Raw genomic sequence first — 25,728 nt, forward strand, 5'->3', positions numbered from 1 at the left:
CCATGGCTCCCTCATCACCTATCAGATAAAACACCTTACTGTAGAACTTATTCTGGCCCTTCCACCTGACATTCCAGTATTCCTTTCGGCAGTGGTAGGTCAGAGGTAGGGAGGACCCTTCATTCCACCAAATTCATTAACTTTCTCTATCTTGGACAAGCACTGCCCTTTCCTACCTTTGCATGTGCTGTTTCTTCTATCGGCAGTGTTCCTTCATCCAAACTGAACTTTCCAAGACCCTACCCCTATTTCAAATCTTGCTCATGAACAAGATACTGTGCTAGGTACTATGGCTGGATACAAAGAAGTATAAGATAGAGCTGCTTGTGAGAAGCATAGAATTTGGTTGGGGAGAAAACATGAACTATGTACAATTAAGTGAGAAAAAATTAATGATAATTCAAGACAACAATGGAGAAAATAAAATAAGGCAGGACCTGATTGTGAGATGATTTATCCAGGCAAAAATTTCTTTGAGGATTTAAAGAAGGGAGACATCATTTTTGATTAGGAACACTGAAGGTTGCCTTATAGAGATAGAATTTAACCTGGATCTTAAATGATAGAATATATTTTTATGGAAATGGTGGAGTTTGCTGTATGAAGGGAGTGTCATGAGGAATATTAAATTATTTTCATGTCCGAAGAGTAAACTGATTTGAAAAGAATGGAAAGTTCATGTAAAGAAGTGGTAAGATAAGAGATAATACTTGAAGGATATTTGGTGGCTCACTGTTTAGGATCTTTCATGGCAGGCTAATTAGTGACAATTTTATCCTGAAAGCAGTTGAGAAGAATTAAAGATTCTTGAGCAAAAAAAAGATATGGTCAAAATAGTCTTTTAGGAAGACATATCTGAAAGTGTCACACTAGGGGAAGAGCCTAGAAGTGGTTAGACCTCTTTGAAAGCTATTACAGTAGTCCAGGTATGAAATAAGTGCCTCTATTTTAAGATTTAACCCTCTATATTATAATTAGTTGTTTATTTATTATTAATCTAGATCGTGAATGCCTCCACAACAGGGGCTCAATCCTCTGTCTTTTCAGCACCCAGTACACTCCAGATGCACATGAATATTTGCACAGCTCAGATGAATAACTGAAATGAAAATATGGAGAGATTATAAAGGATCTATCAGCAGAATTGGTGACCGATTAGAGGAATGGGGAACAAAATGAATCAAAGACTGTTTTTGAAGTTAGAAGGCTGATGGTACTACTAACAGGAATAGAGAAGTTGGGAAAGGGAGCCAGATTTTAAGGGAAGAGGGTAATTTCTATTTAGATATATTGAGTTTGAGGTGACTAGTACACATCTGGATAGAAATATAGTTCTGATGATTGGAAATGAAGTCACAGGTAGAGAGCAGCGTCTGGGAGCCATCTAGAGAAGAAAGATTGTTGAAGCATTTGTAGGTTATCTACTGTTGAGAGACTGTCAAGAAAAAGTGGAGAGCAGGGGCTGAATCTTGAAGAACACCAAAGGTAGGGGTGGGGTGGGGTAGAGAGGAAGAAGAGATACAGAACAATCCTAATGGAAAGATAGAAAAGGTCAACAGTGTGGTCAATAGTGTCATTGGTTACAAAAGCCCAAGAGAAGTCAGAAACTATTGTACACTGAATTAGACAATTGGGAGGCTTTTAATAACCTGTGAAGGTATCGATGCTATTTCATTCATTAGATTTAAGGGAGAAGAAATCAGATTTTATAATATTGAGAAAGACAGCAGATGGTGAGATGATAGTGAGAGCCACGGGTTAGGTCTCTGGTCTGGAGAAATCTGTGACTGATAGAAAGGAAAAGGTACCTTTTTTTAAAATTGGGGAGACGTGCATATTTTTAGGTGGAGGAGAGAACAAGATATTGAACTTACAAGAGAGGAGGATAACTGAGAGAACAAAAATCCTTTATGGTTTTGAGGGTGAGGGTGGATTAAGGGCACACAATTAACCTTTTGAGGGGGAGAAGGGAGAAACTCATACAGGAATCAAAGATGCATGCAGAGATTTAGCCATAGAAAGTAGGAAAGATGAGGGAGATAATAGCCATTGTATTAATCTTATGGCATTTGTCTTATCCAGACTTGCATTGTAGTTAGTTATTTGTGTATCCATTTATGTTGTTATTTGTGTACCCATCCAGCACTCCCCTGCTACTGCAGGGTAGGGATCTTAATATTTGGCATTTTCCAGAATAGTAGTAAATAGGTGCTTAATTAATACTACTTAATAAGTACTTTTTTGAATGAATGAATGCTGTTCAGATACCCACAAGTTTGAGATTCAGCCATTTTCACAGTTATCTAAATTATTCTGGCAGATCTACCTTTTACTACTATTCTCTATTCTCATACCTACAAGTACCATTTAGGGTACATTGGTAGTGTTTGCAATTATTATTCAGCGCATTATAAATTGGTTTTCCAAATTCTAGAAAAAAAGAAAATACTTAACAAATATTTTGTACTCCTTTAAATTTTCTAAACTGATATACATGAATTCATTTCATTAAGTCATTCAAGTAATAGGATAATTCTATAAAAGAGGAACATGATTTTTATAAAATCTAAATATATTTTTAAGTATCTAAGTGACTCTACTAACTATAGTTAATAATTTAGCATTAGCAACTATTATCTGCTTTTTTTAATTACACCTAACATCGGTGGAAAGCATATTCAAAAATTAAAACTCTCATTTCTGGCAATATGTCAGACTAGATATCCTGAAAAATAATACGGAAACAACTAGAAATGTCATATTAGTGAAAATTTTATTTTATTTTTTTAATTGAAGTATAGTTGATTTACAATGTTGTGTTAATTTCTGCTGTACAGCAAAGTGATTCAGCTAGACATATTTATACATTTTTTAATATTCTTTTCCATTATGGTTTATCACAGGATATTGAATATAGTTCTCTTTGCTATACAGTAGGACCTTGTTGTTTATCCATTCTGTATATAATAGCTTACATCTGCTAACCCCAACCTCCCACTCCATCACTCCCCCAAACCTCTCCCCCTTGGCAACCACAAGTCTGTTCTCTGTGTCCTGGAGTCTTTTGAAAGAAACATTTAAAACTAAATGGCTGAACTCTCCTCTCAGGAGGGAAAGGAAATTCCCAGGAAGAGAACAAAAGAAAACAATTAAAAATCCAGGTAGTGAATTGCCCTGGGGACATTTGCCTGTCTCAGAATTCCAAAAAGTTAAGGTTTAATGGCCACAAGATAGGAGATAGATTTAGGGACCAAACAAAGAGAGGAATTAGAACCGAAAGCCCCACCCCATTGTTCCCCATAGGACGGGGTTACTTGTAGAGTGAAAGTGGAAATTTAAAATCTGCTCACTGACAAAATTGATAAATCTTATTTAGCTTAGACTGGACTGATGGGGGAGGGAGGAAGATAAAAATCCCCTGAGAATTCATAACCACAGTTCTGATAAGGTAAATCAGAAATAGTGGACAACAATAATATGTCAGAGATAGGAAGGGGGTAATTGAAATTGAAGCATTTTAAGATCACTGAATTATTCAAGAGAAGGATAGAAATCAGGATTAGCTTTAGGCTTTAGGTACACATGTTAAAAAATGTTAAGGACAACTATTAAAAGAATAAAAATACAGTGCATAATTTCAAAAACAGTAGAGGAGAAAATGAATTTTTAAAACTTGATCAATCTGAGAAAAGACAGAAAATCAGAAAAAAAAGCATAGAAATAAAGTAAACAGAAAACACATGGTAAAAATAAAATCCAACTATATCAGAAAACAATATATAAAAATGTTAAAAAGGTAAAGTATGTTAGACTCAATTTTTTAAAATGCTGTGAATAAGAGAGACATAAGCAGGACTTCCCTATGATCCAGTGGTTAAGACTTTGCACTTCCCCTGCAGGGGGCACAGGTTCCATCCCTGGTCGGGGAGCTAAGATCCCATGCCATGTGGTGTGGCCAAAAAAAGAGACACACACACAAGGACCCAAGAGGGTTAAAAGTAAAAGTTTTGGTGGTAGGAGAGGGATAAATTAGGGGCTGGGATTAACATATACACACTACTGTGTATAAAATAGGTAACCAACAAGGACTACTCAATATTATGTAGTAACCTAGAAGGGAAAATAATTTTTAAAAAGAATATATATATGTATGTATAACTGAATCACTGTGCTGTACACCTGAAACTTACATGATATTGTAAATCAACTATACTTCAATAAAAAAATAAATAAAATTTTAAAATATTTATTTCCTCCAAAAAAAAAAGTAAAAGTTTTGGGAGAAGATATATCAGGCAAATACTAATTAAAAGGAAGCTATACCATAGCCATTGAAAATGAAATCAAATGGATCTTTATGTCAGAAAGTGTTACTAGAAATAAAGGAGGTCCCTATGTAATGATAACATATAAAAATCACTAGAAAATTATAACAATCTTACATGCACTCAATAACAGAGCCTTAAAATCTATAAGGAAAAATTGACAGAAGTATAAGGAAAAATTGATAAATCTACAATCCTATTTATAAAAATTAGTAAGGGTATAGAAGATATAAAAAACAAAATTAGCTTGAGTTAATGAACATGTATAGAATCCTGAATCCAACTTATATAGTCTTCTCAAGTACACATGGAATCTTTATGAAAACGGACAGTGGATTGGGGCATAAACAAATCTAAACAAATCAAATTCTTTATATCATACAAACGTATTCTCTATTTTTTTAATCTTTCTTTCTTTCTTTTTTTCTTTCTTCCTTCCTTCCTTTATTTGGCTGTGTCAGGTCTTAGTTGTAGCATGCGGGGTCTTTCGTTGAGGCACGCAGGCTCTTCTTTTCGGTGCACGGGCTTCTCTCTAGGTGTGGCGCAGGGGCTCCAGAGCACGTGGGCTCTCTGATTGTAGTGCACAGGCGCAGTAGTTGAGGTGGGCATGCTTAGTTGCCCCACGGCATGTGGGATCTTAGTTCCCTGACCAGGGATCGAACCCGTGTCCCTTGCATTGGAAGGTGGATTCTTAGCCACTGGACCACCAGGGAAGTCCCCCAAACATATTCTCTTGATCTAATGAACTAAGTCAGAAATTAGTACCAAAAAATTTACTCTTAAAATTTTTCTTTCTGGAAACTTTTAAAGTTACTTATTATAACTCTTTAGTCAAAGAAAAAAATAACAATGGAAATTATAAAATATTTAGAACTAAACATCCTGAAAATAGTACATATAAAAACTTGTAAAATATTGCTAAAATAGTTACTAAGTGAAACTTACAGCCCTAATCTTTTATATTGAAAAGGATAAAATTAAATGAGCCAATTAAGCATTCAGCTCAACAAGGCAGAAAAAGAAAGAATAGAACCAAAGAAAGTTTAGGGAAAGAAATAATGAAGATAACAGCAGATGATAATGAAATAGAAGACAGAAATTAAACATAATAGTATCAATAAAGCTAAGAGTTGTTTCTTAAAGAAGTCCAATGAAAATAGATAAAACTGGACTTCCCTGGTGGCACACTGGTTGAGAGTCCGCCTGCCGATGCAGGGGACACGGGTTTGTGCCCCGGTCCGGGAAGATCCCACATGCCGCGGAGCGGCTGGGCCCGTGAGCCATGGCCGCTGAACCTGTGCGTCCAGAGCCTGTGTTCCGCAATGGGAGACGCCACACAGTGAGAGGCCCGCATACCGGGGAAAAAAAAAAAAAAAAAAAAAAAAAAGGTAAAACTGTCAAGATTTGACCAAGACAGAAGAAAAACCACAAATAAACAATGTTAGAAATGGGAAAAAGGACACAATTACAGAAAATCAGAGACTTAAACAATAGACTATTGAAGAAATAGAAAATTGAAGAAAATGGACATTTTAAAGAAAGATATAACTTATTAAAATTGGCTACAGTAGGAATTAAAAAAATGTAAGTAGGGCTGCTACCTATAACCATTAAAGAAATTGAATCAATAATTTAAAATCTACCACTGATTGTGGTTTGATTTCTCATATAGCTTGACTTCTGAAAAAGAATAAACGCTGGATCACACTTGCATTAATATTTACATTCAGTGATAGTTCAGTTTTTCATTGCAAGTGAATAAATGGTATCTAAATTGAAAAAACAAATGCTAAGAACCATGCTAAAACCTAAGCATGGCAATTCATATTGAACCCCACAGGTGGTCATAGTTACCTTAGAGTTTTTAAGTATTACATCCTTTGTTGAGGGGATATCCTTAGAAAAGGAAAAATAAAAAAAGGAAATTCTTTCAAAATTTGTCCTTATAGGGATATGCAAGTAAAAAACTAAAGGAAATCAAGGTGAACAGATATCTCAAGAAAATAGAAGTTAATAAGAAAATATCAAGACATAAACCTGATTAATTTATGTTTAATTGTGCTTCTTAATAAAACCTGAAAATTTGTGAATCTTTAAATAGAATGATGCATAGAAGGAAAAACTTAATCTCCCATGAAACTTCTTTATCAAAATCTCAATTATAGTGGAAGATTCAATTTAATAGACATAAAATGAGTGATTCTTAAACTTGATTAGTGATACACTTTAATGCCATATGTGAATTAGAAATAACTAGAAAATTTATTAATAATTTTATTATGAATTAAGTTGAACCATATGAAATTGCTGATATTTTTCCATTTTAACATACAAAAAAAAATGGCAATTCTATACAATCACATGTGTTTATTAAAGGAAAAAAAATGGTGACCAGACTATGCTGAACTATTTTTTAGTTGTTTAGTTAAAATTTATTTGTTACCAATTATCTTTTATTCTGTTTCAGTATTCCCTGCGAGACAAGCAAGAATGGGTGCAAATGGTTTATGGAAACATTGTGGGAGAAATACTTAAAATTCAGAGAATTCTATTTATTAAAATTTATTTTATTTGAAAATTTAGACAGGATCACCACTGTTCAAATCTTGCAGTGCAAGACCTGAATTCACGTAGTTTGGCATCCAAAACTAGAGAACATATAATCAAGTAATGTGAACTTATACAAATATATTACTTGGAAATCAAAGAAATGTGAATAATTAGGCCTGGTTTTAGGGAAGCAGATGAATTGAAATTGGTATTGAAGGTTACCTAAGATTTGGCAGATAGGTGAAAACCATTAGCAAAGACAGACACAGAGGAATTAATATGGCCCGTTTAAGATCAGAGATCATCTGACTAAGGCAATTTGTTGGAAAGTGTTGGCAGAAAAGAGTGACTCTGTAAGGTGGGGGCTAGGTGATATTTTTTCAATGCCTGATTGTCTATCTTTAAGATTTCTGGGAAGGTAATTACATTAAGAAAGTACTGTTTGAGGGAGATTAATCTGGTAATGGTGAGCAGGATAGCTTTAAGCAGAGAGAGGAGTCAGTGAGATTAGTTAGGAGGGTCCTGCCGTAATCTACATGAGAAAATAAAAAATCCTGGACTAGAGTGATATATGGTAGTGGAAATAAAGAGAACAAAATGAAGTCAACGTTCAAAGAGAGACCTGACAGTGTTTGGTGGCTAAAGGGGTACCAATCAACATTACAGGCTCCTCCCGTTTCTGCTACTTTCACTAGTAAGTGAGGTCCACTGTAAAGATTTTTTGTTTTTTGTGCAGCGCCGCATGCATATTTGGTCCTCAGTAAATGATTAAGTTCTCATCTTTATTAGAGGCTTAAATATTTCTATGTTTTCAGTACTTTCAGTGCTTTCTATTAATGTCTGTTTTGGAATAAAACCCAAATTAGTCTTAAAAGACCCTGGCATGATCAAGGATCAGATCTTTTGAAAAAAGATTTTAGAGATGAACAGTGAAATTATGTATGAATAAATCAGATTTACCCAGAATTGTATTTGAAACATACTAATAAAGTCAGTTATAGAAAAAGTTTAGATAAAGGTCTTAGAGCATCTCTGTAAATTAGAAGATCTATTGTCTTCCAGAGTTGAAGACAAAATATTATTCACCAAAATGAAGCTATGAGATTAAGAAAATCTCATAAATAACTAGATTGAAATGTTCAAAACAGTAACTTTATGCTGACCAATGCTTTTTATCTATTTTTGTCTCATAGAATTGGCCTAAGTAGTTATCTTTCCACTTAGGTGTACTGAAGATTGCTTTATGAGGATAGAAGGGCAGGTTTTCTTTTTTTTTTAAGACTGTTCTTTTAGAGCAGTTTTAGGTTCACAGCAAAATTAAGAGAAAGTTACAGAGATTTTCCTGTGTACCCTTGTCCCCACAAATGCATAGTCTCCCCCCATTATCAGTACCCCCACCAGAGTAATACATTTGTTACAGTCGATGAACTTACACTAACACATCATAATCATCCCAAGTACATAGTACAGTAGGACTCATTCTTAATGTTGTATATTTTGTGGGTTTGGACAAATGTGTAATGACATGTACCCACCCTTACAGTATCATACATAATATTTTCACTGCCCTAAAAACCTTTGTGCTCTGCTTATTCAACCCTCCCCCTAAGGGTGGGTTATTTTTTGGAGGGTTTTTTGTCACTTTTTAATTCAAGGAATCAGTGGTAGATATTCTTTATAGCTTAATTCCTATTTTGTTCAAATTTTTTCACCATTAAGTTAAGCAAGTAACTTTTCTCCTTCTTTACCACATTGCCTCACCCCTCTTTGTTTCTTGATTATAATGTTCTTAATAGCATTAGCATTCCAGGATTGAGAGTTTTCTTTGATGGGGTTTTGTTTGCAGTAAATTATCCCCCAAAGAGTATGATTTAATTCTCTTTAAAATATGAAGAATCATGTGCACTTGTTAAAGTTCTTTGAGTTATTTTTAGGAAGAAGTAAGAAAATTGAAGTCTCCATGATTGTTTACCTTATTTTTCTTCATTACAATCCATTATACAAAACACAAGGAGAACAGGATAGCATGCGTGGTGATTAAAAGTATAGCCTCTAGGGCTTCCCTGGTGGCGCAGTGGTTGAGAGTCCGCCTGCCGATGCAGGGGACACGGGTTCGTGCCCCGGTCCGGGAAGATCCCACATGCCGCGGAGCGGCTGGGCCCGTGAGCCATGGCCGCTGAGCCTGCGCGTCCGGAGCCTGTGCTCCACAACGGGAGAGGCCACAACAGTGAGAGGCCCGCGTACCGCAAAAAAAAAAAAAAAAAAAAAGTATAGCCTCTAGATTCAGATTGCATGGGTTCTAATTCTGATTCTGCCCTTTACCAGCCCTGCAAACATGGGCAGAGTAATAGAACATCTTGCTTCCTCATCTGTAAAATGGGGGCGATAATTCCAATTCCAGAGAATTGTGAGGATTGAAGAGAAAATTAATATAAAACACTTAGCATGTAATAAGGAATAAAAATGTTAGTTTGGTGTTGCAGTTATCCTTGTTATACTTTTATTATTACTACTAAGATCCCTGGTTGTTATCACTAAGAACCATAGATACGCTTTGTATTTGAAAATTAAGATAACCGTATAAATATCCATAAACTGTGTCTTTCCAGTTGACAGTGAAAAGTGTTCTCTATCATCTCATCCAGTATAATCATGTGAAACCCTAAGTTGAAGAAATGGAATACTTGCTTGACCAGAGAGAAATCTGTTCTCCTACTATATTAACAAGAAGAATTTTTAAAAAATAATAATAGGGAATAAATTTGTTGAAGTAAAGAAAAGGTGGGGGAGACTAGCTGCCTTTACTTTCTGAGAATTCACCACATTTCTGTACTTAGCACCAATTCGTATGTATTGAAAAGTGTCTAGGGCATGCAAACTTGAAAGGACTGCTTGTTTGAGTGAAGTACTGCAGTCTAAGTGATACAAATTGGATGAATTAAAGTGGCTCTGGGGATTTGTACTCCAGAGGAGCTGAATGGTAGTGACTGTCAGTGCCTCAGCTTTACAGCAGTAAAAGTGAGATACAGCAGAAAATGTCCTACTGAAAATCAGGTGGTGAAGTCTATAAAACACCCAGGTGCTATGTTGTTAGCAACTATATAAATGCAGGATGTAATTTTCTCCTCTTTGCTCTTGTCACTTTTCCTTTATAAAATTCTTCTCTACCTTCATCTTTAAGCTCTCATTGCCTTTAAGGGATCCTCCAACAAAAAGTATGAAACGTCATGAAGCCTTTTTTTTTCTTTCATGTTTGCCATTTGTTATTAAAGGCCCTCTTGATAAAGAGGTACAAACCCATTTCCTAATACTATTCCTTCCTTCCTATTCTGTTCCTTAAGTGTCTTCTGTGCCTCCTGTGGAAGAAGCATTCTCCTAATTTAGAATTCACAGCATGGAGAAATAAGTTATTTGCTTATTAACTCATTCATTAATAACTTGAGCCATGGACTTATCACATCCTATTTTGTCATCATTTTTGCAATATAAGGGAAAATAGATGATAGCGAAGTGGATTCATTCACAGCAACACTATACACATTGAAATTCCAGTGACTTGAATGGGTGACCAAACATTCTGGTGTGTATTTAATTTTTTATCATGCTTTGTTGAAATGTTTTTGATTTTTGAAACGGTTTTTGAAGTGAACTAAAGAATTTCCTTTTGATAACAATAGAGAACTTGTTTCCTAAATATAATGTCAAAAATATTAATGGGGCCTGTGAATAATTATAATTGACAGAGCATTCGCATTCATTGATGTTTTATAATTCTATACACAAAATTACTAGGAATTGGCTTGGATTGCTGTTAATGTGAAGTATTTAGACATACTGTATATGCCATCTGACTGCATCTGTGAACATGTAATGTTTTTCTGGTCTGTCATAACTAGAGAATTTTGCTGTAAGGAGGATATTTTGGTTCCTTACATCATTGTCTACCAAATCGAAACTTTATAAATATCTTTCTTCGGTCTGTTTATCATTTGTTTTGAATTTTCTGAAATTACTTTCGCATTGGTAAGGTTATTCTCTTCTTTAGATTTTGCCTCCACCTTCATCTAAGAGAGTAATAAATTGCTACTACCTCAGGGGCTACCACAAGAACTAAGTAAGAGATACTAGACCCAGTGGTTAGCACATAACAAGCATTTAACATTAACTCAAATTATCATAAAAATAGAAAAATATTTCTGCCTTAGACAAATTATTCACAAAAGAGGTACTTAAATAATTTTGAAGTACATCTTTTTCTCCTAAAAAAACGTATTTTTGAATCATCTCCTCTACTTCAAAAAAAAACCATTGTAACTTACTCTAAGTAATAGACATTATCAGAATTCATGACAGTTTTAGCTATGTTGTTTATGTTAAGTATATGCATGTATGACATGACAGTATATGAAATTTGGTTAAATGTGACTGAACAAAAAGTAAATATAGTTGATATTTATAGATATTTTATCATAATGACATTACATAATAGATACTTTTCTCATTTATTTGTAGAGGCTTTTAGAACCTAACCCTCAGTTAATATAAGCATTTTCCTTACTCTCTTTCCAAGCATAATAATATTCTAGAATAATTTCAATCACATTCATTATTCAAAATCCTAAAAAAAAAAAAAAAAAAATTAAGAAAGTGCCAGTAAGTGTCTCTCCATAGTATTTCTTTGTGACTTGTACCTTTGGATGAAGTGCATTTCACCAGGTGGTTTTTCTTTCAGAGTAAAAAGCCAAGTCCTTATGTGTAGGCCTACAAAGCCTACATGATCTGAGCACGCCTGCCCTAATTCCTCTTAGGCCTTCTGCTATTATTTGTCCCCACTTACCGACAGCAGCCCCACTGGCCTCCCAGCTGCACTTTACCCTAGAAGCTCTGTATTGTTCTCCCTCTGTCTGCAGCCTCCCTCCCTGATAAATCTACAAGCCTGACCTCTTCACTTCCTTAAGTATTGGCTCTCACTCACCTTCTCAATGCATCTATCTACCTATTCACTATAGTTACTGTAGTGAAATTATTGTTCCTACTCATCTCCCTTTCTCTGTCCTCTTCTTTTTCCCTCCCTGAAACACCATTTGTTACATTGACTTCATTATAAATAAACTAAAGGCCATGAACACACTATTAGGTCTGAAAGGCAGAATTGAGTTCTGTTTGTCAGATAGGCACATCTTCCACCAAAAGTGCCTTTGCCCTTATAATTATCTAGTTGTCAATTACTTTGCCACGCTTTTAAAACAAAGCACACTGACATAGAAGAAAATGTGTATTTTGAGGAAATGACATTGTAATAATGTATTTTGGATTTAGAGAGCCCCATTCTTCCAAAAAGCTAATTTTGGGTCAAAGCATATAAACTGATTCATCTTGTCTTCATCTCTGGTTGGTCTGAATAACCCAGTTTATTAATGCAGACCAGAGCAGGAAAGGTTGAAATGGCTTACACGTAATCACACAGATAGTTGGTAGAGCTGCTAAGAAAAGCACCCAGATGTTCTCTTTGTTCAATACATCATCCTATGTGGAGCTGTATTGGAGGTTATCTCTCATTATTATAAGTTGTCACCTCATCTCAGTTCATACCCAATGGCAAAGGAAATGAAGAGATAAATTTAAAACTTAACTGGACTTTTTATAACTTTTTTTGCCTTTCAATCTGAAGATGAAAAATATTATTTTTAGAGGGTGAGAAAGTGAACAAATTAGTTTTAGACCTTTATCTACCGAAACAATATCATATGCCTCTTGTCTTAGAGAGAGAGCATATTTTAAAATGACTATAATTTAATACTGTGACTATGAAAAGAATATTAATTTTTACAGCAAGTGAAAATAATGCAGTAGTATGTAGAATGGGCCGGGTAGGATAGAAAGCTGTCTAATTTTGGTCTACTGGGACTGGTATAGATTTTCCATCCAAATCAGCAGAAATGTAGCTTTAAGAGCATAGTAGCAGCTTTCCTTTTTGCTTGAAGCTTTAAAGTCAAAGGTAGCTGGACGAGTTTAACATGCAGGCCAGCCTGTGACTAATCCAGCAAGTTGTTAATTCTGCTCTTCCTGATGCTGCTCCCCTGTTTCTAAGTGGTCATTAGTTTTTTGGGTATATGTTCTTCTCTCAGCTTTCAAATAGTTATGAATCTTCTGAAAACTAAGCAACCCTAACATTCAAAGACATCAGCAGATAAGTTGCACTGATGTGAGGGCTGGGAAAGTCAAGAAGTGTAGACTTCCTCCTCTTATCATTAGTTGATTTAGCTTATTTTGTTTCCTTGCTTTTCCCTCTTTAATGGCAGTTGTTCAAACTTCAAAAATAATTTAATTTCTTCTTTTTGAACCCAGTGACATTCTTTTTTTTTTTTTTTTTGCGGTACACGGGCCTCTCACTATTGTGACCTCTCCCGTTGCGGAGCACAGGCTCCAGACGTGCAGGCTCAGTGGCCATGGCTCACGGGCCTAGCCGCTCCGCGGCATGTGGGATCTTCCCGGACCGGAGCACGAACCCGTGTCCCCTGCATCAGCAGGCAGACTCTCAACCACTGCGCCACCAGGAAAGCCCCCAGTGACACTCTTTAAGCTACATCAGAGTTGTGATTTTTTTTTTTCATGATACAGAAAGAGAATCTAAAGATAAGTATAACAAAGAACATATTGTTAGAGTTTGAAATGTGGTTGCTCATTATAGCCAAAATAATTTCAAATAGCTAAAAGCACTGAAATATATTTACGTAATGAGTTCATATGCCTGAAAACTAAAATTAGATGTTTGGAAGACAGTAAGGAGATAAGTTTCTTTTCCTTCCTTAGCCAGAACATTGCAAATTAAGGAAAACTGTTTACTAGATCATTTTATCCTTGCTAATGGAACTTATTTTTCTCCCAATATGGTTTCTCCATCAATTATTCAGAGATTAAAATATATTATATTATAATATTCAATCTCATGTATCTTCTAATGATCAGTAATTATCAGACGAAAGATGAGATCTCCTTCTACCTTCAACAGCCCCTATCCCCACCTGCCTGCCCCCCATATAGAATTGCCTGACTTAGATAATCACCCTTTAAAGTCATCTTCCTGGAGTCTGAAGGTCTTGTTGTTCAGTGTGCTCTGACAAACTGATTTGTTTAAATTCAGTGCTTTGTGCCATTCCTATGAATTTTAATTATAGTACCATTTTTTAGAAATGTGCAGTAGAATTCATGTGTGCCTAATTCTGAAAATGGCTTTGTACATTAAGGCTCATTTAACCACAGATGGTTAGAGAGAAGTTGAGAGGCAGTTATTGGTCATAATTTTAAAACACAGTAATAGCATGGAACTTCCTTGTACTGCATGCATTTAAGATGCTGTGTTGTCAACCTCTCGGTCATTAGGCATGTTGCGATTTGGCTTATGTCTTACTGGTCAGGATGTCACAGTGAAGAAATGTTTAGTCACGGAAGAAAATCAGTGTCCAGCACGCAAAGATAGTAATAGGGTAAGCACTCCCAACTGGATTTTCATAGGAGGGATTGATTTGTGTGTATTACTGGGTCTGTGTAAAATGGTGTCCTTTTGGCACTAGATGAATATAAATTTCAGGAAATGTTTTTTCTTCTGCAGATTAGTGTAATACTGTGAAATTTGCTGTAACTGAGGGGAGGCAGTGGTTGGGCGTCTGCTAATAGCCTGAAAGTAACTAATGAGGATGTGCAGTCGGAACAATTGATTGAATAGCTGCAGTCCTGTGTGTTGCTTTCTCGCTTGCTCTCTCTGCAAGCTGTAGAGAGGGAGGGGGAAGAGCAAGACACAGGGAGGGAGCGAGAAAAAACGCTTTCTCTTAAGTGGAAGTAGCACGGATCCCAGGGGCCAGGAGGCCAGAAATGGAAGTTTAAACTGCATCTATCTTTTAAAGGGAGAACAGCAGGAATCAAAATGTCAGTCTCCGGAGTCACGATTTACTCCTTATTTTTTAAGATCTGGAAGATAACACAGAATACTCTTTTTAGGATGTGTTTTTTTTTTCCCTTGTCCATGTTGAGATTATCTAATGTTATCTGAGAAGCTGGATTCCTATGTCTGTCAGTTGAAGTGGAGATGGGAAGCAGTTGTGATAAAGGTATAATATGTATATATCTATCATCTGTGTGTGCGTGTTTATGTGCATATATATATGCATATATATGTATATCACTCTATAAAAATTTTTAATGTAACCTTAATATAGTGTATAGTAATTAAATTGGAGAATACCACATCATCTGCAAAATCTGAAGCTTGTTAGGTCAGTTTGAAGAGATTTAGGATTCCAGAGTAAGATCTTAGTGAGGTCATATTGCCAGAACAAGGAGAAGCTGATCTATTTTTATATCAGCATAGGCATATATGTTATTTTATCCTAGCAGCAGCTTTTAGTCTTCTCATGGACCTTTGGCTGCAGGCTAGTGAATCATCTTATCTGCACAGAACTGAACTTTGACCTTTGTGCAGACACCATCAAATCATGTTCACTAGGCAAAATTTGTTCACAAGAATATGAAAAAATTTCACTGGATTATATTAACTCCTATATTGCTGACATAGAGAAGTAGATTCATATACTGAGATGCAAATATTAAGTGAACTTAGAGATATTAAACATAGCTCAGAGGAAATTACTTTTTATATGTGCATAAAGATATAAGCTGTCACAGTAAAGCAGATTCTTAACAGTGACCAAGTCTCCCTAGTGTCTCAATAATATCTCTTTAGAGATAAAGAAACAAATTATGTAGAGATAGAATGTAATGTATCTTTAAAGCAGACTGATTTTTTGTGAGAAAAAAATCAATAATTTTACAGGTTAGCGAAAGATCCTAAATTTGGGTTTTTTATGATGTTCTTTTTTTCTTTTCCAGAGGTGCCAGCAGAAAGGTCCCCCCGCAGACGGAGTATCTCAGGGACCAGTACATCAGAGAAACCCAACTCTATGGATACTGCAAATACCTCACCCTTCAAAGTACCAGTAAGTGTTTCTTTTCTCTAAAAGATTACTTTACTTTTCTCCTTTCTTTTTAGAGTTAGAGACAGTTGCTAAGAAATCAAAACATTTTGTTCTTCAAGAATTTCTTTATCAAGTTACTAACTAAAACCTATCACAATTTTATGAAGATGCTGGTAGGAATTTTTTTTTTTTAAAGGACGGCGTATAGTGTTTTTAGTGATGGAGCCTAAGTAGAGAATGGTGAGACTCATAAAGTTGCAGAGCAGAAAATCAGAAAATTAGATTAGAAAATTAGACAGTTGTGAGTTCTAATCCTGAAACCTGGCCTATGCTTTGCTTAAGCCATCTTTTAGATGACTATATAAGTGCTTAAGAAATACCCTGGAAGAAATATTCCAGTTAAAAATACTCCTTAAACTGACTAGGCAGTACTGAGAATCAATATTAAATATGAAGGAACGCTGAGATGGAAAGTCTGTAAGTGATCAGGTCAGGTGACTACCAGTTGCAATTTGGACCTCTTTGATATAACTTGGAGTAGCCTAGATTTTAATTCATCCATTTTCTTTGTTTATTGAATAAGAAATATACTTACTTTCTATTCATATCATTTTATTAAAATTAATTACTTTTAAACTTGAAAAGAATTACATCCGTGAAGTTAGTCATTATTATAGGTACACTGGAAATCAGTATAAAGTAGAAATAGCCTTTTCTATTGGGAAAAAAAGGATTTTTTTTCTTTTAATTCAGCCAAGTTAATACGTTGTGTTCTTCATTCCAATACAAGTTTTTAAAGTTAGGATGACCTTTTAAGTAGAACTGGTATTTTGAGATATAAAGCTGGCATTCACTTGTAAATTAACCAAAGTGAATGTTTTATTTTACATTAATCCTGAGAAGCAAGATTTCCCCTTGTTATATCTAGGTGCCTTGTAGAGTTTGTGAATATCTATTATTGTGACACCTTTCAAATTTTTACAAATCTTCTCATTTTTAAAGACCACAAGCAAGTGTTGGATTAATATTCTAACCAAATCGTGACAGGAGTTTTAAAATACTGGATTTCATGCCTTTTACTAAATTTCTTTATTCTAATAGACATAACTATCTATTTAAATTTTGTTTTCATGAATGAAAAAAGCATCTTTTCTCTCCCTTCCCCTTCTTATTTTCCTGATGAAACCAATCAAATATAGTGAAACTAACTATCTATATAAAGAGTTTGGTGAAAAGGTTTGAGTTAAAATTTGAATTTTTACTACTGTCATGCTAGAATAGAATGGTGAATACTTAATTTTTTTTTTTTTTCAACATCAGTAGCTGAAGAAGAATATTCCTCTGCAATGTGGTAACTTTGAAATACTTCCTATATTGAATCTGAAGTTCATGACTGGCCTTTTAAAATTTGAATTAATTAGAAATAACAATTTTCATTTATATTTAAACAATAAATTGACAGCTAATTTAAGGTTTACCTTAATAATAAGGCTAATTATTTTTGAGTAAAAGTAATAAACCAATGGTGCATATACATGAAGACTAGCACTACTCACAGACCACTTACTCAGGGATCGAACCCAGGTCCCGGCAGTGAGAACGCTGAGTCCTAAGCACTGGACCGCCAGGGAATTCCCTCATTTGTTATTCTTTTTACAATCTCGGCCACGTCATGGATTTAGAAATACTGAGGGAAAGAAGGGTCCCCTGATTAGCAAATTGCAGTCACAAAGCCCATGCACTTAGCTCTCTAGTAGAATTTAGCCATTCATAAGCCTTCATCTAGACAATTGTTTGGAAAAATAACCATGCAAACACACTGACTGCAATTTTTTTTTAATGGCAAAAAAAAAAAAATGTCAGTGAGTAGAGGGAGGAGGCAGAGAAAATGAAAAACAAGGAGTCATAAAAACAATCTGAATTCATTTAGGATAAAGGCAGATAGCCTTATACTTATTGATAGTCCTTAAGGGTACCATCGTATTACAGGATGGATGGTACATAGTGTAGTAATTGACATTGATAATAATAGTCCTGAATCATCAAGGAAAAGTGAGATTATATTGTTTGTACCAGGCTGTTTTTTAAAACTGGAAACTGTGTAATATTGTGTGATATATATCCATTGAGAATATTTAAAATCTTAAAGATATGTGAAGCTTTATAAAAATTGCTATTCCGAAAAATCTAGTTTGTGAAGTTCCTCACTCCTTGATAATGCTAGATAAATAATTTATATTCTTTTAAGAGAAACCAAAATATGCTGGCTAAATGAGGCACTGCAGTACTTGGATGTCTGTGGAAGTACATTGTATTTTTTAAATCTCCATATGATACCAATAGCTAATGTGACTTACATCACTTAAATGTATTGCCAGAAGAAGTATGTCTAGTTTCAGATCAACACAAAATATTTTTGTAATAAATATCACAAAAGACTTTCTGAATATGGGAAAGCAGTACAAAAAGGAACCTAACTGAGATACTTAACTTTTAGTTACTTATATAGTACCTCAAAGATCATTTTCATGTTAACTTTATGAAGGGGCAGGAGTGAGATTTAAGCACAAGTACTTGTAGTTCAAAGACTCAGGTGTCTTTGCTGTGGTGAACAGCAGGTTCACTACCCATCAGGAGGACCCAAAAAGGAGCTAGTTGTGGACTCTCCAAAAGGGCCTTATTCTTCCTAGATCTATTTTCAGGCTTCCTGAGGGCAGATGAAATAGATTTTTAACAAGTCTTGATGGAAATTCTTGACAGTGACACACTTAATGAATGCTTACTTTGGGCAAAGTATTGGTGATTCACCAATTGATATTGATGAGACTATTGATGCTTTCTTGGCACTCTACTTGGTACTGGGGAAACAGAAATGAACACAACAGAATTTCCATACAAGAGAACTTATAGTCTAGTAGCAAGAGACAGAAAAATCACCAGATTCGTAAGGAGGTAGATGAGCATGGTGACACTGGTTTTTAACAATGCACTGTGTAAGCTAAGGCTTTGTCAAGGAGCCAGTATTTCAGCTGCGTTTCAAAGGCTGAATGAAAATAGTTGAGAGGGGAAGGAGAGTATTCCATCTTGAGGGAATAGCATTTTGGAAAGACACACTTCATAAGGTGACTCACGCTTCAAGGGAATATGGGAAAGCATTTCCTGCTTTTCGAGGCAGGAATTGAAAAGCATGTAGGCAAAAATGGCTAGAGAGAGGATGGAGAGGTAGGTTGGGGCAAGACTGTGAGCGGGTTTGTTTGTCAAGCTTAACTAAATTTTGCTGGCCACTAAAGCATTAAAGATTGGTTTAATTGAAATATTTGTCTTGGCTTAAAAGCTAAACCAAGTTATATAAATACTGGGACATACTGGTAAATTACTTGACTCTAACCTAAGTGACTCTTCTTGCTATTACTATCTGAACTCAGGGTGATAGGTAAGGGGCTATCATTCAATAGGCCAGTCCAGCACCCACCCCTGACTATCAGCTGACACTGCTTGTAGTTCTAGAGTAGTGGTTAGCCTTTGAGAGATCCCCAGAAGCCAATGGATAAGAGTTGTTTGTATCCTGCTGACTGCTGCTAGATAAGGCAGAAAGGATATATATCTTTGTATATCTTCCTTATTCCCCCAAACTTATATTTTCTAAACTTAAAATGGATAACTAGTAAGTAGTATATTCATGTATATTCCTTACTTAGTCTAATCCATCTTTATGCAGATAGACAGCAGAGTCAATAAGTTTAAAAATAAGAATGTAAGAAATGAAACAAGGAAGTCATGGCCACTGAACCTATAGGTTAAGTTAAGGTCTCAGCTTTTGGGAATGTTTAAATGTATTTGTACTTATAGCTAATCATAGGCATAAGAAAAGCAGAGATCTGCAGGGTAGTTATTCAGTTCTTCCTCCACTCTGATTCCATATCTCTTCACCTTAATTCCAATTGCAGTTATTTGTTTGTAGGTCTGTGTGCCTCATTAGACAATAAATATCTCTTCTACTTAACTTTTTTTTTAAATTGGAGTATAGTTGCTTTACAATGTTGTGGTAGTTTCTACTGTACAGCAAAATGAATCAGCTATACGTATACATATATCCCCTCTTTTTTGGGTTTCCTTCCCATTTAGGTCACCGCAGAGCATTGAGTAGAGTCATCTTTGTAGCTACCCCAATGTCTAACGACAGAGCCTTGCATATAGGAAACACTCAACAAGTAGTTGTTGAGTGGATAAAATATAAATGAGTTATCTAAGAACCTGAATCAAGTGACTATGTTTCACACTTACTCTCTTGGTATTACAGATGATGTCTCTAGTCAAGTGGATTACTAAACCATTTAATAACTACTAAGAGATCATTTCGAGTAAAGGAGGGCACCTGCGCAAAATAGTTACCTTTTTTTTTTCTCTTCAACAAAGAGAGATCTTAATTTATATTTGGAATCCAGGGCTATGGTATTTTATGTATGTAGTATATACTCTTTCTACTTAGGTTGGGAAGTGAAACTAGGTAGGATTCTTTATTTAATGATTTATCTCTGTGGATATTTCTTTGAACAATTTAGGTGTCAGATATACGTATAAGCTGGCAATGTTTTTGCAGATTTGAATTTTGACTATTACATTCTTCAAGAACAATTTTAGTCATTTGAATAGTTTTTTGCCTCTTTTTAAAGATACTATTTTTCATTTTTTTCTTTAACATCCTGCTAGACTTTTTGCCTTTGTCATATTTGTGTTTTAAACACAAATAAAATATCCATTGTATGTTTTATATATTGTTAAAACTATATATAAAACTATATTTTAAAATAAAATATCCATTGTATGTTTTATATATTGTTAAAACTACATTTAAATGATGTTACAAGAGTGACTGGAAAGGAATGAGTAAACTAATGAAAAGTTATCCAGGTACTTAAATTTAATTCAGGAAGGGAATATGCTAACATCTTGTAATTGTATATATTTGTTTCACATTGCCTGAGTTTTTGCGACAGGCTTCTTTCTTTAATATTCTATTTATAAAGTGACTATTGATATTTATGATTTTTGTATCACTTCTCCTTAGACGTTGCCATCAATTTAGCTTTGGCTGAAAGAAAGCTGCTGTGTACTGGGCCAGGTGCTTCGCTTAGTGTTTTCATTTCCATAACACAATGGTCTGAGTTGGCCTTCCCTGTGAATGTAACACAATGCAGTCGCAGCTGCTTCATTTATATTAGCCTTGAGCTTGGCTCTGAAAGAATTCAGGCACTAAAATACATGCCAAGACAACCAGAATGCAAAGTTGAACTAAAGCAGTAACCGACTATTCCTATGTAACCCTCCTTGTGTTCTTGTCACAGTGACTCCTGAGCATTCCCAATCAGACATACTAGGTACAAAAGACTGTCAAAAGATGGAACCTTTGCATAGTTTTTAGAAGAAAGTAAAGCTTTAGAGGAATAAATGTAGACTAAGTTAAATTCTGAAAAAAAAAAAAAAAAGTAACGTTACATCCTTCCTTAAGTATTGAGATAATCGGGCTCAGTTGGTATTAGCCGTTGTTTTGAATAGAATCCTCAATAAGATCTTTGTTTTTCCAAGGTAAACAAAGAGACAGAAAGCTTCATGCCCACTTAATAAAGACCAGAAAGTGTTCATTGTCTAAACCAGTGGTTTTCAACTCTGGCTGTACACAAAAATCATCTAAGGAACTTCAAAAAATACTGCTGCCTGGGCTCCACCTCAGACCAGTTAAATCAGAATCTCTGGACTAGAACCCAGTCTTCTGTATTTTTTAAAACCTTTCCAGATGATTCTAACATGCAACCAGGGTTGAGAACTATTTGTCTAAATGAGTGGTTAAAGTATTAGGAACCCACTTAGTCAATGTATTCCCTGTGGACATCAGTGCCTTCTTTTGTACCTTCAAGTCTGCCATAAAAAACTAGCAAGTGATAGTTTGTCAGTGGCATGCTATCGCTCACAAACAAGTTGCTGTGTTGTATATTAGTTGCCCTTCTGAGTGTTTACCACAGTCAGTTCAGATGACCAGTCTAATTTTACAAAATACTTGCTTTATTGTGGCAGAGTGGCCTTTGACCAGCCTAAGAATCTGTTTTAGCAGTAAAATATTCAATTTGAATTCATAGCACCTGAGCTACAATCCTGTTTCAACTTTTATATTCTCATTGCTGTTGTATTCCAGGACACTTAAAGTTCTTTCCTCTGCTGCTTAAAGATTCTTTATTCATCTTTCTTCTCTTTCCTGACCATCTGCATGGAGTTAAAATAGTAGGATTACCCTTCAGTGATACCTTTTCAATAAAGAGAACATTTGTATTCATGTATATATGAATACATATTCATATTATGTGTCTATCAAAATATTACTACCAGAGGTAAAAATAATATAATAAACATAGGGATGTCTGAAAAGAAAAATTATAGTCTGAAGATATTAAATATTAACTATACCTCTAAATCATTTTGTAATCAGAACGGGTGTAATTTTAAAATCTTTTAACAATAAACACCCTAGGAAATGTAAAATTTGGAGAAAAGAAAAAAGGATTAAGGATAGATACAACCCCTTAAGGAGGATAGAAAGCAGATAGCAAATACCTGGAGGAAGAGAGCAGGAATGGCAGGGAATATTGCCAAGATCCTAAACTTGAAAGAATCAAAGAATGATGGAAAACCTCCTCAATCTATGGTTATTCCTAGAAATAGGTTTGCAATAGTGCTAACTAGTGGAGATTCCAACTTATCCTGTCCAGGAGAAGAGGGCTGTTTGAGAGAGAGGACAGGATGAACTCAAATATAGTTCTTTCTTAAGGATAGTGTACTATAAGGCCATCTCCTCAAAGCCAAGATATTTTTCTTCTGTTTTAATGGGGAAGTAGAGGCTTAACTACTTTCATATCACAACCAGAGATAAACGTTTTGAAGGGCTAATACTAACTTAGGGGAGCATATAGTTAACCACTAAGTATAACTGATATCAGATGCTTTCTCCTTTCAAAGAAGTTAGGAAGTTAGAAATATACAAAGGAAACCTTGCCAGATTCTTGATTTGCTAGGATTAGCTGTACAGAAAGGTATTTTTGTACTTCTTAGCTGTACCTATAGTCAACAAGGTACAAGCATTACTGGTAAACAGTAATACCCCTGAGGTGCCTTCCTACCATCAGGCCATTTAATTTTATAATCAATGCCAGTACCACTCCACTGGATCTTTAAATGGTTTGCTTGTTTTATATTAAACATCTATGTATTTCAATTATCATTTACTTATTTTTTAACTGAAAACTAGTTGATGTACAATATTATGTTCTTTTCAGGTGTACTGCATAGTGATTTGACATTTGCATACAATGAAATGGTCCCCATGATAAGTCTACTAATGATCTGTCCCCATACAAAGTTATTACAATATTATTCACCATATTCCTTATCCTATATATTACATCCACATGGCTTGTTTATTTTATAACTGGAGGTTTGTACCTCTTAATCCCCTTCCTAATTCACTCTCTCTTCTCTGGCAACCACCATCTGTTCTCTGTATCTATGAGTCTGTTTTTCATTTTGTTTTATTTGTTTGTTTTGTTTTTACATTCCACATAGCAGTGAGATCATACTGTATTTGTCATTCTCTGTCTGACTTTATTTCACTTAGCAAAATACCCTCTAGATCCATCCATGTTGTCACAAATGGCAAGATTTTGTTTTATTTTTTTAATGGCCGACAGTCTAGTGTATGTGTGTGTTACACACAAACATACACACACATACATACTACATCTTCTTCATCTATTTATCTATCAATAGATACTTAGATTGTTTCCATATCTTGACTATTGTAAATAATGCTGCAGTGAACATTGCTGTGCATGTGTTTTCAAATTAATGTTTTTGTTTCCTTCAGGTAAATACCCGGGAGTGGAATTGGTGGCTGTTATGGTAGTTCTACTTTTAATCTTTTGAGGAACCCCCATAATGTTTTCCATGGTGGTTGTACCAATTTGCATTCCCACCAACAGTGTATAAAGGTTCCCATATCTCTACTTCTTTGTCACCACTTCTTATTTGTTGTCTTTTTGATGATAGCCATTCTGACAGGTGTGAGGTGTTATCTCATTGTGGTCTTGATTTGTGTTTCCCTGATGATTAGTGATCTTGAGCATCTTTTCAGGTGTCTGTTGGCCATCTGTATGTCTTCTTTGGAAAAAATATCTCTTCAGGTCCTCCACCCATTTATTAATCAGCTTGTTTGTTTTTTTGATGATGAGTTGTATAACTTCTTTGTATATTTTGGATATTAACCCCTTATTGGATATATTGTTTGCAAATATTTTATTCTATTCAGTAGACTGTCTTTTTGTTGATGTGCGAAAACTTTTAAGTTTGTTGTAGTCCCACTTGTTTATTTTTGCTTTTGTTTCCCTTGCCTGAGGAGACAGCTCCAAAAAACTATTGCTAAGACTGATGTCAAAGAGCATACTGCCTATATTTTCTTCTAGGAGTTTTATGGCTTCAGGTCTTACATCTGGGTCTCTAATCCATCTTGATTTTATTTTTATATATGGTGTGAGAACGTAATCCAGTTTGATTCTCTTGCATATAACTCTTCAGTTTTCCCATTTATTGAAAAGGTTGTCTTTTCCTTATTGTATATTCTTGCCTCCTTTGTCATAGGTTAATTGACCACATAAGCATGGGTTTATTTCTGGGCTCTATATTCTGTTCCATTGATCTGTGTGTCTATTTTTATACCAGTACCATACTGTTTTGATTACTGTAGTTTTGTAGTATAGTCTGAAGTCAGGGAGTGTGATTCCTCCAGCTCTGTTCTTCTTTCTCAAGATTACTTTGGCTAGTCAGGGTTTTTTATGTTTCCATGCAAATTTTAAATTTATTTGTTCTAGTTCTGTGAAAAATATCCTTAGTATTTTGATAGGTATTACATTGAATCTGTAGATTGCCTTGGATAGTATGGTCATTTTAACAACATTAATTCTTTCCATCCATGTACAGGTCGTTTACCTCCTTAGGTAGGTTTATTCTTTTTGATGCAGTTGTAAATGGGATTGTTTCCTTAATTTCTCTTTCTGACAGTTTGTTGATAGTGTATAGAAATACAACAGATTTCTGTATATTAATTTTGTATCCTGCAACTTGACTGAATTCATTGATGACCTCTAGTAGTTTTCTGGTGGTATCTTTAGGATTTTCTACGTATAGTATTGTGTCATCTACAAACAGTGACAGTTTTACTTCTTCCTTTCTAGTTTGGATTCCTTTTTATTTCTTTTTCTTGTATGATTGCTGTGGCTAGGACGTCCAACGCTATGTTGAATTAAAGTGGCGAGAGTGGGCATCCTTGTCTTGTTCCTGATCTTAGAGGAAATAATTTCAGCTTTTCACTGTTGAGTATGATGTAAGCTATGGGCCTATCATATATGACCTTTATTATGTTGAGGTATATGTTCCCACTATGCCCACTTCCTGGAGAATTTTTATCATAAATTGATGTTGAAATTTGTCAAAAGCTTATTTTGCATCTATTGAGATAATCATGTGATTTTTATTCTTCAGTTTGTTAATGTGGTGTATCACATTGATTGATTTGCAAATACTGAAAAATTCTTGTGTCCCTGGGATAAATCCATCTTGATCGTGGTATGCGATTTTTTTAATGTATTGTTGGATTTGGTTTGCTAATATTTTGTTGAGGATTTTTGAATCTGTGTTATCAGTGATCTTGGACTGTAATTTTCTTTCTTCCTTTCTTTCTTTTTTTCTTTTTCTTTTTTTTTTTTTTTTGATATCTTTGTCTTGTTTTGGTATCAGGGTGATGCTGGCCTCATAGACTGAGTTTGGAAGCATTCCTTTCT

General features: G+C 34.9%; 1 protein-coding gene across 5 annotated transcripts in view; it reads left to right on the forward strand.

Annotated features, from left to right (window-relative positions):
* The window catches only part of RASAL2 (RAS protein activator like 2), a 387,616-nt gene that overhangs the window by 280,461 nt on the left and 81,427 nt on the right, over positions 1-25,728 (forward strand). For all 5 annotated transcript variants that reach the window (XM_060034530.2, XM_060034515.1, XM_060034522.1 and 2 more), the window contains exon 4: positions 15,762-15,868. In XM_060034530.2, the coding sequence (XP_059890513.1) occupies positions 15,762-15,868 (107 nt within the window). The remainder of the gene's footprint in view (positions 1-15,761; positions 15,869-25,728) is intronic.

The sequence above is a fragment of the Delphinus delphis genome, chromosome 1 (assembly GCF_949987515.2).
Source record: "Delphinus delphis chromosome 1, mDelDel1.2, whole genome shotgun sequence".
NCBI lineage: Eukaryota > Metazoa > Chordata > Mammalia > Artiodactyla > Delphinidae > Delphinus > Delphinus delphis.